General features: G+C 33.4%; 1 protein-coding gene across 1 annotated transcript; it reads left to right on the forward strand.

Moving 5' to 3' along the window:
• Positions 1-3555: 3555 nt before the first annotated feature.
• LOC106055066 (protein phosphatase 1 regulatory subunit 21-like) lies at positions 3556-19923 on the forward strand. The gene is made up of 20 exons (XM_056024347.1): positions 3556-3635; positions 5103-5318; positions 6669-6830; positions 7058-7174; positions 7335-7393; positions 7585-7679; positions 8074-8276; positions 8496-8597; positions 8877-8965; positions 9125-9261; positions 9608-9700; positions 10567-10694; positions 10962-11129; positions 12779-12871; positions 13016-13117; positions 13708-13875; positions 13992-14138; positions 16852-16950; positions 17136-17285; positions 18496-19923. The coding sequence occupies exons 1-20, from the start codon at positions 3585-3587 to the stop codon at positions 18517-18519; spliced, it is 2403 nt and encodes an 800-aa protein (XP_055880322.1). The 5' UTR covers positions 3556-3584; the 3' UTR covers positions 18520-19923.
• The last annotated feature ends 194 nt before the right edge of the window (positions 19924-20117 follow it).

Consider the following 20117-nt stretch of genomic DNA (forward strand, 5'->3'; position numbering starts at 1 on the left):
TGGGGTGGCAAAATTTAAATTGAGAAAGTAACAACAACAAAAACACGGAATACCGGAAATGAATTCTTTTCTTCTATTCACTTCATCTTGGTTTGTTTATAAATCTTCTGCTCACCCCCAAGACTTCTCTCTCAGGCAAATGCACGAGGGTCTAAGGTTCAAATTAGACACAATGATGGAGACTTGAGGGGGGAGGGGAGTTGTGTTGTAGCTATAGACAGCCAATCCAACGTACTCTTGTAGACGTAGGGCCTATTACTTGTAGCTACAACAACCAATCCAACGTACTCTTGTATACGTAGTGCCTATTACTTGTAGCTACAACAACCAATCCAACGTACTCTTGTAGACATAGTGCCTATTACTTGTAGCTACAACAACCAATCCAACGTACTCTTGTATACGTAGTGCCTATTACTTGTAGCTACAACAACCAATCCAACGTACTCTTGTATACGTAGTGCCTATTACTTGTAGCTACAACAACCAATCCAACGTACTCTTGTATACGTAGTGCCTATTACTTGTAGCTACAACAACCAATCCAACGTACTCTTGTATACGTAGTGCCTATTACTTGTAGCTACAACAACCAATCCAACGTACTCTTGTAGACATAGTGCCTATTACTTGTAGCTACAACAACCAATCCAACGTACTCTTGTAGACGTAGTGCCTATTACTTGTAGCTACAACAACCAATCCAACGTACTCTTGTAGACGTAGTGCCTATTACTTGTAGCTACAACAACCAATCCAACGTACTCTTGTATACGTAGTGCCTATTACTTGTAGCTACAACAACCAATCCAACGTACTCTTGTAGACATAGTGCCTATTACTTGTAGCTACAACAACCAATCCAACGTACTCTTGTAGACATAGTGCCTATTACTTGTAGCTACAACAACCAATCCAACGTACTCTTGTAGACGTAGTGCCTATTACTTGTAGCTACAACAACCAATCCAACGTACTCTTGTATACGTAGTGCCTATTACTTGTAGCTACAACAACCAATCCAACGTACTCTTGTAGACGTAGTGCCTATTACTTGTAGCTACAACAACCAATCCAACGTACTCTTGTATACGTAGTGCCTATTACTTGTAGCTACAACAACCAATCCAACGTACTCTTGTAGACATAGTGCCTATTACTTGTAGCTACAACAACCAATCCAACGTACTCTTGTAGACGTAGTGCCTATTACTTGTAGCTACAACAACCAATCCAACGTACTCTTGTATACGTAGTGCCTATTACTTGTAGCTACAACAACCAATCCAACGTACTCTTGTAGACATAGTGCCTATTACTTGTAGCTACAACAACCAATCCAACGTACTCTTGTAGACGTAGGGCCTATTACTTGTAGCTACAACAACCAATCCAACGTACTCTTGTAGACGTAGTGCCTATTACTTGTAGCTACAACAACCAATCCAACGTACTCTTGTAGACGTAGTGCCTATTACTTGTAGCTACAACAACCAATCCAACGTACTCTTGTAGACGTAGGGCCTATTACTTGTAGCTACAGACAGACAATCCAACGTACTCTTGTAGACGTAGGACCTATTACTTGTAGCTACAACAGCCAATCCAATGTACTCTTGACGTATGCCCTATTACTTAACTTGTAGCCTATACAGATCTGAATAAAACTTGAGGGGGGGGGGGGTCCCCAAACCTAAACCCTCTGTGCAGAGATTACAGTTTAAGAACAAAATTTGTCTAATATCAATGCAATTAACTACCGTTACTAATAATAGCCCTAACCCTAAATTAATAATAAAAGTTAAAATACAAGAAAAGTAATCATTTTTCCCTACATTGAAAAAGGTGCCGGTACGCCGTATCGTCACAAAAAAACAAACAAACATGGTTGTCCCCTCGGTTATGCTGGCCAATTCTTTGGGGTAGGGGCGATTGCATTTACCGCTATACCCTCCCCTCACTGCCTTAATAAAGGCACATTCCTTGTTCCGTATACTAGGACAAATTTGTACTAATGCTCCTTCTTTCCTAGTGTAATTGGAGTATGGAATGGGTTGCTTGGGTCAGCCAGGAAAACCAATGACTTGGCAGAATTTAAGTCATTGATTAACATGCATGACTAGATTGACCCTGAAACACGCGTAGGAAGTAATCAACTCCTTTTTTGAAGTAACGTCTTTATTTCATAACATAAGATAATTCTATTCACTGTTTCATCAGCCGATGGAGTGACACACACACTCCATAATAGTGATCCATCAGCTCATTTTTCTCTTGAGAATACTTTACAATAGGGATGTGTGGTGGGAAGCGTGGTCGAGAGGCTAAGCACGCTTGAACTTGGCTTGTCTTGGGGGTTCGGGGCTTCACACCCGACTCGAGCAGAGTTGTTTACTGAACGCCTAAAGGCAGCACGAAAAACCTTCTCACCCACCCCAACTGGTCCACAAATGAGATTGGACCATAGCGCCCTGAGCATGCTATAAGCATGAAGGTAGCGCTATATAAAAACTACAATTATTATTACTAGTCGACCGGTGGCGTAGCATGCGCCGTTATTTTGCAGGGCCGGCCTTAGTCCACTGAAACATATACGACCCGAGTGGGCCCCGCACTTTCATAGAACCCGCGCTAATTCTAGGTGTATAAATTATTAAATTAAACCATTTTATAACTTATAACAGATTTCCCTCGGCCTTCTGTCAATTTACCAGGAACTCCAGGAAATCTCATGAAATTGCAAAATATACGAAAAAGTCCAGGAAATATCCGGAAATTATTAAAATCTTTTAAAAAAACTAATACAAATCTCCTGAAATATATAGACAAAAATTGTCATTTTGGGGTGTCATTCAATATGAAAAATTCCAATCCTATGCGCGATAAAAAAACAAAACGGCATTATGCAAATCCCGTAATTGTGGAGTCTAGGCTAGTGAAAAAAGCTTCTCGCGCCTCAAACTAATGAGGTCAACAATTCTTGTAGATAGATTGAAACATTTGGTAATTCTTGTTATTGAGCGTGATCTATGTAGGAAATAGAATTTTTATGATATACTGTATGAATTCGCTTTTTTACACGCAAGGCTCGTAAAAGTAATTCTGTACGTAGTAAAGAATGAATAAAATGCAAAGACGAATTTATTTTCTAATACAAACTCTTACTTTTCACTTGTTATCCGTATCCCTACCCAAACTGGGTCCCGTGAAATCCGTTTCGCATAGGGCCCACAATGGTTAAGTCGGCCCTGCTATTTAGTGACAGGTGAATACAGAGTAGATTTCTTGTTCTCTTTCCATGACTTCTTGGTCACAATGGTTATGTCCAGCCCTGCTATTTAGTGATGGGTGAATACTACTTGTTCCCCCCCCCCCCCTCTTTTTTTTTTGTTCGCCTCTAAAATTACGTCCGTCCGTCCAACTTGCAGAAATAAAAGAGTGACCCCCTCCCCTTTTTTTAGGGAATCTTCTTTTACAACTTTTAGACAAGATGTTTATCTTAACAAAAGAGCTCTCCCTATTTTCTAAGTACTAAAATGTATCCAAAATAGAAGAGTGAAGAATAAATGTTTCCGGTGTAAGAGATGGCCGATTTACCTGGGAAGTATCAAAAACTTGCTGGTGAATATGCTAAAGTAAGAAACAAGTAGAGCTCAAGCTATTTTCGTTATAATTCCAGTTTGCATCACTTTCCAAAGATTATATTGTCTAAACAATATTATTGTTTTGTTGCAGCTATTTGATTATAGGTCGAATATCATTGTCATTGTGCATTGATTTGTTGACATAAATTTTATTGGACATTCACTCAGTAAATCACTGATTGGCGGTGATTCACGCCCCTTAGTTTGGCTTTTTTATCTAGAATCTAAACCTAGTTATTATATTTTAGATCTGTGTAAAAATCTATATTTTATATCTGGTCTATATAATAATAGATTAATAAACCTACTAGATTTAGATTAATAGATCCTAGACTACTCTAGACTAGACTAAATCTAGATTACTTATAATATAATAATTTATTAGAATCTAGAGATCTAGTAAATATTAGACTTTAGACTTTCTTATAAATATTTAATATAAAGTCTTATTTAAATTTCTAGAGATATTACTAGACTCTAATTACTAATATTATTATTAGATTAGAATTGATTAGATTCTAGACTGACTTAACTGACTAGACCTAGACTAGAATTCCTCTGTACTGTCTGTACATGATTTTTAGATCTGGTGGCCAGTGGTTAAGTCTAGCAGATATTACAAAACAAATAGATCTAATATTTAAGTTCTAATTGAATAACAGTCACACTTTACCTTTAGAAACACTTTTAATCATTCTGAGACAACACATTCTAAAGTTGTGAAGTTTCTACAGTATACAGCTTTATAATACATGCCAACATGCAACACCAGTCCAATTTCTGTGATGTCAGCAATGAATCTCTGACACTTATCTCACACTGACCAAGCCTAACTTGGCTCCATCAATAATAACAAAAGACAAATGCCCTTGTATTTGCTACTCTTAAAAATGGTAGCAATGAAGTGACTCTAAATGTCTATTCATTGAAACAATACTAATGATACCAACTTACCCAAAACAGATGTTAACATTAATCAGCTTAACATGTGTGCACTTCTTACTAAGAGGTAGCACTAACTTTTGTTTAGTTTTTTATTAGTTTACTTTACAAAATTACCTCTCCAAATTTGGTTTAAAATTTTGTTAGATCATCTTGCTTTTAGATTTATTAAGGCCTTCTTTGGTTGACCAAGCCTAACTTGGCTCCATCAATAATAACAAAAGACAATCACAGTTTAGTTTTGTTCACATGAGCTACACTTCCATTAAAAGCAAATAAATAGATCATGTATAATCATCATGAGATCAAGCATGATTTTTTTACAAAGAATTTTTCAACTTTTCAAATTCTAGAACATTTCATGATAGAAATTTTATTTAACTTTGTATGGTTGGAAGATGTTTAGAAATGATTATTACAGTTTTACAATCTGTTAAATTTAGCAAGACACATACCAGTTAATATGAATAAACCAGCAATAAAATATTGATTACACTGTTACTTGAACTTACCCAGTTGAAAGCTCAGATTCCAGTCCTGAAAAAGGCATATCTGGATGAGCAAGGGGAAGTAAATCAACTGAAGGAATTGTTGAAAGAAAGAGACCAGACAGTTAGAAAATATGAGCAAGAGGTTGACAGCTTAACTTTTCGAAACCAGCAATTGTCCAAGCGAGTCATTGTCCTGCAAGAGGAAGCTAGTGAGACCAATGGTAGTAAAAAAAAATCTAAGGTAAGAAAACAAAGTGAAAACAGATTTCATTTGACTTCATCATAAGAGATTTCTTATATAAATTTCAAATATATATCATAAAGTGTTGTTGTTTTTAAAAAGTGAACATTTTGTTAGTGGGAATGAAACTTATTATAGTAGGGAATTAATAGTTTATTTCCAGTTGTTTTAAACAATACATCGGCAACTGAAAATGTTTATGGGCACTGAACTTTTATATTATTAAAATAGTGCATTATAATTCAGTTTTAATTTTAGCTAGTGGCTGTAGATACAACAGTTTAAACAATATTGCTTGACTAATAAATTATACCTTTTAAAGTGGTTTGTCATTGCTGCTAGCAGGTATTCCTGCTTAGTTGGTTGTTATATGCTGCTATAGGAAAGAGCATGTTACTGTTGCATTTAAGTTATTGTTGGGGTGTTGATGTAGCATTTTGTTAGGTTTGGTACGTTTAGTGTGATTAGGTTCAGTAGAGTTTAGAAGGCGTATTGAGGTTGGGGTTAGCATATAAATATACTTATTACTGATTTATTTTTGTTTGTTTAAATATATTTTAATAAAGTAAATGTTTTTTGTTGTATAAATTTAGAAGGTTTCTTTGCTTTTATTAACTAGATTAGATTAGTTAGGTGTAGTCTGGTTGCTTAGGTGACTCTAGCCCCTTGGTCTCAGACTGAGGTGCACAGATCAAACCCACCTAGTAGCATTACCATCTGGCTACTGGATTAACTTCTAGTTAGCCTGTGCTGGGCCTGACCTAGGCCCGCCGGCTAACAGAAAACTGGTGAAAGTGGGCAGGGCTCTTTATCAAATTAAGAAATCTATTATATTAGTCACATGATATGGATTACACAAAGTATTACACAGCAATACAAAATTTACCCCAAAACATCTAGTCTAGTATGTGCAGTTGTTTTGTATTATGTATTCCTAAATATTGCTAGTAGATATATTGTGTTTGTTTCATCTAGTTCAAGTTTAAGTTAACATTTCCGGCATATCATTTTCTTGAACCTTGCATCACATTAAAAGTGTGAATAGACTCATCAGTTTCATTGTGAAATTCCCATTGAGGCAACAGTTTGATTTTTTATTAATTTCTTTTATAGCAATCCAGTAATTCAGTTAGCTATTGTTATGTTCAAGGTTTAAAAAAAAAAAATTGTTTCCATAGATTGTTTTGATTTTTTTTTCAGATTAACCTTTCCTGCAATAGTGCTGGTGTTCCAAAAAATTATTACTAACTATCAGTAATTTTCATTCATTCAATTTTCATTCATTTATTTTCTTTCATCCCCCACTTATGTATGAATATAGTTATATGTTTTATTTGGTGTATGTGGCAGAATAAGGGTGAGCCAACTACCCCAGAAAGATCTGGAGCACACAATGGGGCAATCAATGTCTTCAATGAAGAGCTGCACAACAAAATTGAGGAAAATGCACTTCTCCATAAGCAGCTGCAGGAGTTGTCTGCCCAGTTTGATGCACATGTTCGAGACTTACAGGTAAGGGAACACTGTTTAAAGTCTTAGGAATCTTAATATGAAATGGACTCTTAGTTTGCTGACCAAATATAGATTTTATTTGGGATAATTTATACTATCTACTATAAAATTATTTGAGGCCTTTTAGATAATGGCTGCTTTAATAGTTTGTGATTGAACACTTTTAGTTCTGCACTATGACTGCAGTTTTAATAGTTAAAACATTCATATTGAACACATTTCTGTAGGATCAACTGAAGGAAGCAGAAAACTTCAAAGGTCACCATGAAGAAGTTCTGGGAAGTGCCCAGAGAAGATCTAAAGAAGTTATTGACAGGCTACAAGAAGAAAAAGCTATGCTAGAAGTATGAGTTTGGTTTTAAGTCTCACAGAGTCTATATAACTTTATACCTCTAATAATTAATATATTTACTTTGATCAAACCAAATGGTTTTCAGAAAATTTTTTTTTAGTATTCTTTGTCAACAAAATATATTTACAAACATGTATTCTGTCAATTGCTAGGTCAAAATTCAAGCATTGGAAACTGACTTAAAAGACTTCAGAGGGAGATCTGATGCAGCGTAAGTTTAAAACCTATTATCTTTTTTTTTTTTTTTTTAACCAATCTACTGTTTTCATAGAAGTTATATGAAATATAATTGTAAACATTTTTTTTTTAATAATATAGTTTTTCTTTTAGTAAACAAATCATGTAGTTGCTTAAAAATTAATTTGCTCAAGTGTGAATAAAATTTGTCTATCCCTCTTTTAGAGAACAGAAATTAGTTACAGTAGAAAAATGCCTTCAGAGTCGCCTTCAAGAGGCCAGAAAAATCATTGAGGAAAAGCTACCATTTATAGATACAAGTTAGTTCTGTTAGCTTTTACTTTAATTGACACAAATTTTAAGCTTTAAATGGTGTTACATGTAATGTGGCTTAAAAAAATCATATTTACAACTTCTATTTTGTTCAATCCAATTAGATCCCCCCCCCCCCCCCCCGCCCCAAAAGTTACATTTTTAATTTTAAAATTACATATTTAATTTGTAGGCTATATAAAGCCGTATTTTAATCATTCGCACTAGTTTTATGCAGCTATGCATCTTAAAGTAAATATTTTCATTGCTTAAGAATTTAATTAAATACTAGATCTATAAATATTTTTAACTTTTTTCTATAAAGAAAAGTTACATATCCAATTATATAATCTGTTTCTATTTCAAACATGCATTGTCGATATTCCTTGATGTTCTTTTTAGAACTTAGAGATATCAATGGTCTTAATGTCCCAACCCATGACAGAAGACACCAACTCCGTGCCAAAGAGTTAATTACACAGGGAGCTAACCTGGTGGGTGAGCTGACCATGGGGTTGTCTAACTTTTTTACCTACAGTGAGCAGAGATCCAAGATCTATCCAGCAGACGGCGTCACAGAACCACTCAGTCCACTGAATACAAAGGTAAATTATTTTCTTAAGAAAAGACATTTTTAAAAAAAGGTGTTTGAGGATCATTTTGGATTTTAAATTTTTTAAATCTCAACTCAATCTTTTCCATATAAATAGTTTGTGAAAGTTTTTACTCTTTCACTCTTCAATTTCATTTAAGTCTTGAGATTTTAAATTATGCCATGTTTAGTTTTACTGACAATGATCCATTTCATCAACTTTTTGTTTCAGTTCTGCAAGCATCTTCATGAAAATATGCTGTATCTCAGACCAGTGGAACAATCTTTGAGAAGCTTTTTGAATAATTTAAAAGATGATTCTCTTACAGTATTGGTAAGTAGTAGGCTCTGTACAACAGGAGTCTTGAGGCTGTAAAGTAAATAACATTCTAGTAATGAAATAATATTAAAAAATGTTTTTTTTTTCATAGTAGAATTTTGTTGTTTCTTCAGTTATGATAGTTTACAAATTATATAATGTTATCAACATAATGCACATTGTTATAAATTATGCAAATTTACCGCTCAGCCACTGCACCATCCATTGTTGGATTAGAGTGTTTTTTTTTTTTTTTAAGCTGTGCCATTAAAAAAATTTGCTTTATTATTTTAGGAAACTTCTTCAGAGCTTCAACCATTTTCAGAAAACTTTAAAAAGATGGTGGCCTATATCAACAAACTTCTTCCTTATTATATTACAAGGTAATATATCATTTAATGTAACAAATTTGTGTGGATGGGAAAATATATATACATTTATATTTATGTATATATATGTTTATTTATTAACATAAAGTTATATTTATCTCTGAGATTGTCTAAAAGCTCACATTGTATAACAATATCTTGTATATCGTACAGTTTAGAAGAAGAGAATGCTGTCTCATCATGCACTGCTACACTTATGTCTAAAAACCGAGATCTTCTCCATTCCCTGAAGCGACTGGTATTGGCATTCAACAAAATTGACACATATGTGGCTTTGTTAGCAGCACAGAGTAAATATTATGTTTTGCTTTATTAATTTAATTCAACATTGTTTTGTTTTAGCTTATAGACCATATCTTCCTGGAATTTGCTAAAGGCTATATACACCATTTTCCAGGACTAAAGTCCCATAAAGACTTACAAATTTTGCATTGTAGCTAAAATTTCTTTAAAATTCATAAAAAGTGCTAATTATTTTTCATAAAGAGAAATTAGATAATTTACTTGACCTAATGACTTTTTTAACTAAATAAATCTAAATAGTGCTTTAAAATATGCAATTGATATTAATCCTAGTGTTAATCTTGCATGAATCATAAGCAATGTATACTTACATTATGAACTTTAACCATCCAGGTATTCAAGGTCAGGGTCATCCTCAGTCATCCCATCCCAAGTTTTTCTCTGGCCTGTGTAAATCTCTCAACGATCTTCATGAAGCTGTCAAAGGTCAGACGTTTGTATGAAACTTTTATGTAAATTAGGCTAGGCTGCAAAACAAAATTATTTTTTTTTCATACTCCAAGTATTGCACCAAAAGCTTGTAGACTCCATTGTTATAGACTTACTTCATAGCTTATAAGTTCTGACTGATTCAGTTACACCAATACGGTACACATGTGCCATTGCGCTTGGTTATATTAACATTTAGATTTCATTTTTATAATATTTGGAGGTGATGTTTTAATGCACTTATAATTTATGGAGTGGCTTCTGAATAGGCAGTGTGTATATTTGTATATAATTTATGAAGTGGCCTCTGAATAGGCAGTTTGTATATTTGTATATAATTTATGAAGTGGCTTCTGAATAGGCAGTGTTTATGTTTGCATATAGTTTATGGAGTGGCTTTTGAATAGGCAGTGCGTATATTTGTGTATATATGGGGCATGGTGGCTGATTATTTAAGTGCTTAATTTCTTAACCTGGTGTCCTGGGTTTGAATGCCTGTTGTGACTAGAATTTTGAACTTTTCGATTTTTAGGGTGCCGCTGAGTCCACCCAACTCTAATGGATATCTGACTTTAGTTGGGGGTAAGTAAAGGCGGTTGGTCATTGTACTGGCCACATGACACCCTGCTTGTTAACTATTGGCCAAAGAAATACATGACCTTAACATCATCTGCCTTATAGAACGCATGATCTGAAAGGGGAACTTTTTTTATGTTTGTGTATAATTTATGAAGTGGCTTCTGAATAAGCAGTTTGTATGTCTGTATATAATTCTTTTAAGATAAGCTCTTTATTTCTTTTTGAATAGTAGTCTAAAATTATATTCGTGATATATATTAGTGTATCTATATTTGTGTGTATAGAGGTGTCCAAGCATTACAACTCTAAAGTTTCCTTAGAACACCAATTACCAACAGCAACCAAAGAACTCAAGAGAACTGATGAATGTGTAGTGGCATCTTTAATATCTTTGGTCACTAATACAGGAAAAGTAGATAACACTTTATTTTTTATTCGTCATAATTTTAACTTACTTAAGACACATTATTTTTCAATATCTAAGTATTTTTATAGAGCTCTCTATTCAATGTAATGATTTTGTTAGAACATTGTCTACTGAGAGCTTTCTTTGTAACCTGTAAACTGTAACTATTATTCAATAGAAATGTCAATGATATTTTTTTCTTATTAATGATTTGGCAATTCAGAAAAAAAAACATAGCCAATTAATGAAAAATTAATTTTTTAATTCATCTAGATGGCAGCCTTTATGTCAGGAAATCTTGATTTCTTTTGTCAACCTGCTGGATACAGAACACGAGGGAGCAGTATCAACTCAGATTTAGGAACTGAAGGACCCAGATCTCACCCAGTTGTCAACAGCTTCAGGCAAAGAACCTCTCATTTTCTTTCTTCAATAGCCAAGGTTTGTATGGAATTATCTGTTTTCTATATTTTATAGTGCTAGTGCGATGTTTTAGGGTTCACAATGACTCATCAATTATAAATGATCTCAGGATACACAGGATGCACAATTTACTATTTAAGTCTCATAGAAATGATCCAATGAAGTAAATAATTTTAAACAATAATCCAAAGAATTCACATAATAAAATCCAATCAATGATGAATTTGTCTTTCCTTCTATTCTTCCATAAATCTCTAGCAATATCACCTTCACAGCTCAAAATTATCTCTCTATTCTTCTACTCAACATATTTTTTTAAGCACATGAGTTTTTCACACACACACACATTAAAAGGGAAAGTTAAAAATGGAAGTTAAACATGGATTCTTCAATGTGAATCTGGGTGATCTAGCAGATTCACAACACTGCTCCTTCTTTAAATCTATTAGTCCTGGGATAAATTCAGGCTCTCCACAGTAGCTGTACAAATGATCTTCTGAATCCTATATACCACATACATCTTTTTTCTTCTTCTTCCTTGTTCTCTTTATTATGTTTGAGCATTCAGATGACTAGACCAATATATGAAATGAACTGTTGGAGCCTTCAGATGACTAGACCAATACATGAAATGAACTGTTGGAGCCTTCAGATGACTAGAGCAATATATGAGATGAACTGTTGGAGCATTCAGATGACTAGACCGATATATGAAATGAACTGTTGGAGCATTCATATGACTAGAGCAATATATGAGATGAATTGTTGGAGCATTCAGATGACTAGACCAATATATGAAATGAACTGTTGGAGCATTCAGATGACTAGAGCAATATATGAGATGAATTGTTGGAGCATTCAGATGACTAGAGCAATATATGAGATGAACTGTTGGAGCCTTCAGATGACTAGACCAATATATGAGATGAACTGTTGGAGCATTCAGATGACTAGACCAATATATGAGATGAATTGTTGGAGCATTCAGATGACTAGACCAATATATGAAATGAACTGTTGGAGCATTCATATGACTAGAGCAATATATGAGATGAATTGTTTGAGCATTCAGATGACTAGACCAATATATGAGATGAACTGTGCAGTGGTTTCCAAATCAGGCAGCTCTTTATATAGTTTTCTACCACATCATTGATCTTTACTTTTAGGATCTATTATGGAACTTTCTTTGGGCAATCTTCTCTTTCTCGTTGGATTGATTTAAAACAATATATGAGAGTAAAAAAAAAAGATCTTGTGAAAAACATTTATTTAACAACAGAAAAAAAATGAAATTTAATCTTATAAAAAGATATTACCTGAAACAGAATATTTACAGAAGCTCCTAATCTATGGGGTCTTTTGTGGCTCTATTTAGAAGCCTTTGAAAATAAATTAGGTGTTGACAGATCTCATTTAAATTTAAAAAATAGACTTTTGTCCTGAAAACAAATCACACAAAAATTGGAAATCACTGATGTCTATAGCCTTTTTCAATTTTAAAATGATTATGGATCATCTCATAGAAATGAGATTGGGCATTAGCTATGGTTGAAACAATGTCGTCCACACTGATCTAGTACATACTAAACTTACCTTGTAACATCCATCCTGAGAACATAGATTAACGTGATGTATGGATAAAATATGTGTCATTATTGTTTCAGCCCATACCAGATACAGTACCTTACTGTGTAGCTCTTCAGAACAGAAAAACATTATACAGCTCAGCTGAAAGTAAAGAAGGATTAGCCAAGCAGGTAACACTTTATAGAGTCTATAGTTGTAATGTAGCACTCAACATTTTGTGATTTTAGTTTATCTTTGGAATAAATCTTTACCAGAATAACTTCAAGCTCAAAGCTATAGGAAAAGAAATGAACACAAAACATTTTTTTTTTCAGCTCTCAGTTTTTCAACAGAAACTAACAAAACTGGAGCAAGAAAAAGAACATTATCTATTAGAGTTGCAGCTTTTGAAGATTAAGTTTGAAAATGAACAACTGGTCAGTTGAATAGGACTATATTTTTATGACCTCTTTATTAATTAGTAGTTTTATTGAAACAACACAAACTGGCATGATGTTAGTTTTGAAAGCTGATCAGATGAGTTTTGGCCCTCTGCTTTTTGTCTTAGCTCTAGAATAATTAATAACAGTTTCTGGTTTTAAGTAACTATTAAAATAGTTTTTACCAGAATTCAGTTGACGATCTTTTAGATAAAGTAGAAAAGATTTTTTTCTTATAAAACTTAAAATATGTTTATCTTTGTCTTAAAAAATTTGGTAATACCAGTACCGTAAACTCCTGAAGGTTGTGCATTTTCATAAAAATTAGAATTAGTACTGAAAACAAGACTTGAAAATCTTTTTTTCCTTTGCATAGGATATCAGAATTTTAAGTTAAAAAAAAAGTGGAAAGGGTACTTTAAACATGAATACTATACCAGTGAAAACGTGAATACATTCTATTTAACTATCTATATTTTGTTTTTTGAGACTTCCTTATTGTACAAATTTTATTGGTGCTCTAAATTTTTAATTGTTATTCTAATTCACAATAAAATGATCTTGAAGTTTTATGATTCACTAATTAGAAAACTAAACAGTTGGAGAAAGAAGTTGAAAGTGTCCGGGGCAGCTCCAGTGGTGTTAGTCTGGCAGCCAGCTCGCTAGAGGATCATATAGAAAAGTTGACACTTCCTTCTGAAGCAAGCGTGCGGTCTGATTCTGTCAACAGTGGATCCTATCTGGATACCAGTATGGTAAGTACCATAATGGCTTCAGATATATTCATTTTTCAGCCACACCCTTTCCTATCTAGCCTAATTAAAGTTATATTTAAATCTCCTCATTCCAACAACAATTTTTACATGTGCAGCTTGGACAGTTAGAGACCAGCGGCACTGTGAAAAATGATATTGACACCAGGGAGCAGCTGATCATCAACCATTATAATGTCAGAATCAATGAACTGACTCTCCAGTTACAACAAGCTGAAAGCAAGGCTGTTCACTTTCATGCAGAGGTAAGCTGCTACTCAAATCAAGATGAAATAGAATGAAAAGCTTACCAGATTTAGGTGAATCAATGATTTGATAAACTTTTCTTTTTTAGTAGACTCTCTTACTAGCATTATCTATAAGCAAAGACTAGCCTCTCTTTATCTATAATCAAAGACTACTCTCTTTATCTATAAGCAAAGACTAGCCTCTTTATCTATAAGTTCTTCAAACTTATAATTTAAACATATATGTAGATTTTCAATTCAGTAACAACTTGACTTAACTCTTTCTCTCCGTAATTATTTACCACATTCTGGTGGAATCAACGTTGGTATCGTCAGTTAGGAGAGAAAGAGTTAAATATCTTGATAATATTCAACTTTCTACTAATACAACTTAAACTGATATAACTTATTACTGAAACAACTTAATGATACAACTTTAACTTCAACTGTTTAAGAACTCAATACAACACAAGAACCAGTTACAATGCAAGGACCCCGACTAACATGCTTTCCGCCAATTTATATTTTTTAAAACAGTATTTTTCAGAATCCTAGAAACTTCTATTCTAAATATTTTATTAACTATAACTTTTTAGAAACTGACCTCTTTCGCTGATTGGATGATTATAATTGACATGTTTGTTCTGCTGCTTCTTTGACCTGACCCCGGTTTCTGGAAAGAGGTAGAATTTAGTCACAGTATTGATTCGTGACATACAGCACATACTACATCTTAGTAAAAAGAACACAGGTCAAATAAAGTCAAATAAACAAGGGGGTGAGAAAGGCTGATACTGAAGTGTGTCATTTGGTACACATGTAGTGCATGTATGACTGTAATGTGTTAGATCATCATAAGATCATTGTGTTGAATCCCTTTTGTTTGAGAGACACTGCCCTAACCTTTTTAAAAAAAACATTTGGCAAAAACAAAACTTTCTCTTAGTGTCTTGTAGATGATACTAGATCACTGGTTCTCAAATGGTGGCCTGGGGGTCTGCAAGATGATTGTAGAGGTCCACATAAAGATTCAGTCTCATTATTTTTTTACAGACCTGCCTACCGTTACGCAAAATGCGTATTCGTTACGCAAAATCTCCCAAAAATGACAGTCAAAACGCAAATACGCATTTAACCCGTCGCGTTACGCATTTCGTATCCTTTTTTTCCCCTCTCTTGACTAGCTTACGAGCGGTCACGGAGGTCACGCTAAGCCGTCCCGTGGGGGGGGGGGGGGCAGAAAAGGTGGGGGAACACATTGTGTCCAGATCTATATGTTGATTGGTTCTTAAAAGCAATTAGATTTAGTCTAGAAATGAAGAACGCGAGAGTGGCAGGTTGGTACCAGGTTGGTACCGTCAGTTAGCTGATACACCAACGTGACTTTTTTTTTGTAAGTTCATTAGTAGAAATTAATTATGTTGAATCCCTGATTCCCGTATTCATTTGTATAGAAAAAAAATATCGAAATGCTATCGATTCAAAACATATTGAGTGACATTGTAGATATCTAGAATCTAGATAACTTGTTTTACAGGAATAGATCTAGCAGCTTTCTAGCTAGACTCAGCTAGAATCTAGCTAGTCATTACGTTATGTCATGATTCTCTACATTACTCTACAATCTAGATCTAGATCCAATTTAGTTGTAGTATGATTTAGATTGACTAGATCTAGATCAATAACATCTACTACCATCTAGTCAAGATCTAGACTAGATTCTTAGTCTTAGTATAGAATAGATCAAGGATGAAGGTAGGCCTACGAAAGTTTGGAGTAGACCTACGTTTGTAGCGGATCCACGGCATCGGTAATACTCTTGGTCTTGAGCCCAGATCTAGAGTAGATTATATTCATTATATAGACATAGATCTAGTCTAGATATCATCTCTATTGTTGTATTTATCTAGATTTAGATTGTAGATCTAATCATGACATCTAGATCTAATATTATATTGTTGTAACTCTAGGTTAGGCACTCAACACAGTTTAACAGGAAATAAATCGTTGTGTTTATTCACTAGGGTAAACACATAACATCCTTCAGCTTCCTCAGAGTCTTACTACTAAGTATACCAGTCCTTTGCTACTTAACCTGAATGTGGACCAACGACAGCCTTCCCCGCTTCGCTCCAGGTCCCTACTACAACCTTCAGGCAGCACAAAAGTTGGCCTCTTAATTTCCCAAACATTCAGACTCTTCACAATCCCTGATGCACTGTTCTAGTGTCTTCCTGTTTACGTTCACTAGTGCGCACCTCAAGCACTGGTGCAAGGCAGGGTTACAACAATATATATGTATATTGGATGTACGCATTCTGGTACCAAAATACGCATTTTGACCATCAGCGTTACGCATTTGGACTTTTTTTGGTAGGCAGGTCTGCATTAACCTTATCCAAGTCATTAATTTTTTCAATTTTATTTTATTTTAAACTGAAGTTATAATCTCAATAAAGACTCCTCCTTCAAAATGTTTTTTTTTTATTTTACATTTGTAACGCATACTATCTAGCTTTTTTCACCTAGGGAGTTTGTGAGAAAGTTGTGAGTGTAAACTTGTCCCTGGGTCAACTGTACTAGAGAACTCTTTTAGTAAGGAAAGCATAAAAAGTGCTAACAAAATTTTGTGCTGGCTCCAAGTGTTACAATTCAATGAAATCAATACCACAGTAGCACCTTGAAGTTTCCAAATATTAACAGAAATATTATAATTGTTAAATGATCACAGGTTAGAGCTCTACATAAACAGCTGAAAATAGCTGAGAAAGCCAAAGAGAATGGTCAGGAAGAACTGAAAATTGTAAACCAAAGTTTGGCCCATTTAAAGGTTAGTACAATTTTTTTAATGGTCTGAAATAAATAAAATGTTTATATTGGAGCTTGCTTTTTTTTTATATCATTACCCCCCTCCTTTCCACACACACACACTTTAGCGCTTCAGAAATGCTGACTATAATTTTTTGTTGTTGTTCCTTAATTTGGATGCTATGATTGAAATGATTATTGCTATAGGATGAACTTCAGACGACCACCAGAAGTTATGAGGGTCAGCTGAGCATGATGAGTGAGCACCTGGCTGGCATGAATGAGAAACTTGCTCAACAGAAAGATGAGATTGATGATTTAAAGCAACAGCTCTCACAGAAAGGATCTTCTTCTAAAGTAACATACTCATTTCCATTCTTTTTTCTCTTTCCAGATCATAACTAATACCAGAAAAGTATTTTGATGTAGATTCTTTTATATAAAACAATAAAGGAGTTTGTTGAATAATTTTGTTTTCAAATCCTTATTAGAAATCTAGGATCTCTGGAAATGGTGCTCAGATGTAAAGACTCCTTGTTTTGTTTTCTGAAATCTCTCCTTTTGACAAACATAACTCTGCCTTTTCTTCTTTCTAAATGTGAGCAAAATCAAAAGCTAATGTCGATTATAGGATTAAGCATTCAACTCTTTTGTGTCCTTTTTTTCAAAATGGTACAGTACTGGTAGATCATTGTTACGGCTTTTGAAGTCACTTGTTAGGCTAAACTTATTTGTCACAATCTTATTTTTTTTGGTGGTAAATATGTTTATTATTATTTTTTTATTCAATGTTACCAGTAGAATGAATGCCAGGCAGTGAATTTTACTTTCTACTCAACATCTGAAATACACATTTAAACTGATACATTCATAAGATTTATGTATTGTAATACTGAAAAAAATTAATGAAGATGGAATAGCAGCACTAGAACAAGCTATCTGAAAATTATATGGTTTATACAAAACAAAATTGATCAATTAGTACTAAATGATTAACTAATTGGTTAATTTTTTTAATGATTTGTGTATTGTATGAATAATTATGCAAAATTTCAACCTGATCCCAGAATGGGTAGTGGAAGAAAAAACTTGTCAAAAGTAATAAGGGGATTAAATCCATATATACATCCACATTTCTCATTAAGTAGCATTTATTCCTCTTATTTTGATATCAAACAAAATAATTAATCACCAATAATTAATTAACTGATCAATTTTTTAAACTAATTCATGGCTTGTCTGGTTCAATGAATAATTGTGCCAAGTTTTAACTTGATCCGAGAATGGGGAAAAAAACATGTTCAAATTTTTTACCAGACAGACTGACAAAGTGAGTTGATATAAGCTTTGTAAAAAAATAGATATCTTAAGTTTTTTGCATTATGATTTTTTTCTTTTGAGAAATAGAGTTTCTTCCTTGAATTTTTTTTTCATTATTGATTTTCATATAAATGTTCTGTTGTGTAAAGTTGTAGTTTATCACTCCATAGAAATCAGTAAATTTCCATTTTGCTTTTCGATCTAAATGGTTGGGACAACTGGCTGAACACTTTTTTTTCTTCATCAGATTTTAAAGAAAACCAAAAAATAACATTTGTGTTCCATAATTACCCGAAGGTCTTTCTCAAGTGAACACATAAGCAGAGGATGGACTACTTGCGGCTAAAAGGATAATTCAAAGTCATTTACAGTTTGGCTTTTATTGGGATTTATTCATATTACCTCTAGTAATTTGTTTAGATGTTGTCAGTATTTGATCAATGTCTAGTTCAACTAAACTAGTGGTATTGTTAATGTTAGATTTATTCTGGGTTGAAATGTACAAATGCTTATTACCTACCAACCTCTGACTCAAAGTAGTGAGCAACGTTATTAATTGTTGGCAAATTAATGTTCTTGTTACTTTACCAAAATATTCACGAAGTTTTGCAAAAAATATTTTGTTTTCTATTTAGCCTGCAATTCACTGTGAATTTTACTTTTTATAAAAAAAAAAATCTTAATCACATTATAAGCCTTTCTTCCAATAATTATAATTTAATTGCAATATATTTTTTTTTCTAATTGATGCAGCATAAATTGTTTCACTGTCATAGTGAAACAGCATAAATTGTTTCACTGTCATAAGTAAACATTTACACAAAACATTTTGAGTACTGGTATCAATATTATGTATGGTAGATAAGAAAAACTAAATATTTATATTTGGTTTGAAAGCTTGACTGTCATATCTTGTAGGACTTTGTCCCTTAATGGAGAAACTACTTACTCTCACGCTACTGGGTAACAGTATTTCGCTGGAAGATAATTTTTATATCAATAATAATATGAATAATCGTGATTTTAAAATTCTATAATGACCCATGTTCTTTTGTAGTTGAATGGATAAAACATGTTAGCAACTTGCAGCATGTAGATATTGTATGTCCACTAATAAGATATTTTATTTGTTTGGCTTATTTTAATCTCTCTCCATATTCAGTTCTATGTGTGACAGGGTCTTTGAAGCACACTTCACAAGGCATTTTCAAATGTGCAATATACATTTTGAAGCAACTTCAAATTTAAAAGCAGCTTTAGTTTTTATAAGTCAGTAATATATTTTTTACAATTAATAATAAACCATGATTTTAAAAAATGTGTTTTAATGATGTAATAACTTCACAATACATATTTGTGTGCATGTGTTAATCATTCCACTAAATACAATATTGAAATAATTTACACCTTTGTTGAAATTGACGCTGCATGTGTACATAAATAATAGTGGGTCATTCTTGTTTTTTTTTGTCCGTGATGTTAATTGACCTGTAACTTGCAGAGGTTTGAATGTTGCTTTGAGATACAATGTCTACTATTTTTTGTTGTTTTGGTTATATTTATAATATGGCTGTGACAGTATGTACAAGTCAAGAGATTAATTTTTTGTTCATTTGACTATTTCAATGTATTGTCTGAATTGTCTAAAACAAAAGTAAAATAGTCATTTATTTCATACCAGACTTTTTGTGTAATTACTTTCATGTATCAACTCAAGTTAAACAATCTATTCAACTCTTCATCCCTACTGTGTTTTTGGCCCCTCTGTTTAAATTTCCTGATTAAAAGTAGATCTTTTTATAAACTGATTAGTCAGACCTTTCCAATTCATACATCAATATCATTTAGGTCAATTCAAGGGCATCTAGT

The sequence above is a fragment of the Biomphalaria glabrata genome, chromosome 3 (genome assembly GCF_947242115.1).
Source record: "Biomphalaria glabrata chromosome 3, xgBioGlab47.1, whole genome shotgun sequence".
Taxonomy (NCBI): domain Eukaryota; kingdom Metazoa; phylum Mollusca; class Gastropoda; family Planorbidae; genus Biomphalaria; species Biomphalaria glabrata.

What these genes read in the sequence shown, in the direction of transcription:
- LOC106055066 (XM_056024347.1), top strand. Translation starts at nt 3,585, where the DNA reads ATGGCCGATTTACCTGGGAAGTATCAAAAACTTGCTGGTGAATATGCT. An exon ending in CACATGTTCGAGACTTACAG is followed by an intron (nt 6,831 to 7,057) that starts GTAAGGGAACAC and finishes ACATTTCTGTAG; the next exon opens with GATCAACTGAAGGAAGCAGA. An exon ending in TTCTTTCTTCAATAGCCAAG is followed by an intron (nt 11,130 to 12,778) that starts GTTTGTATGGAA and finishes TTATTGTTTCAG; the next exon opens with CCCATACCAGATACAGTACC.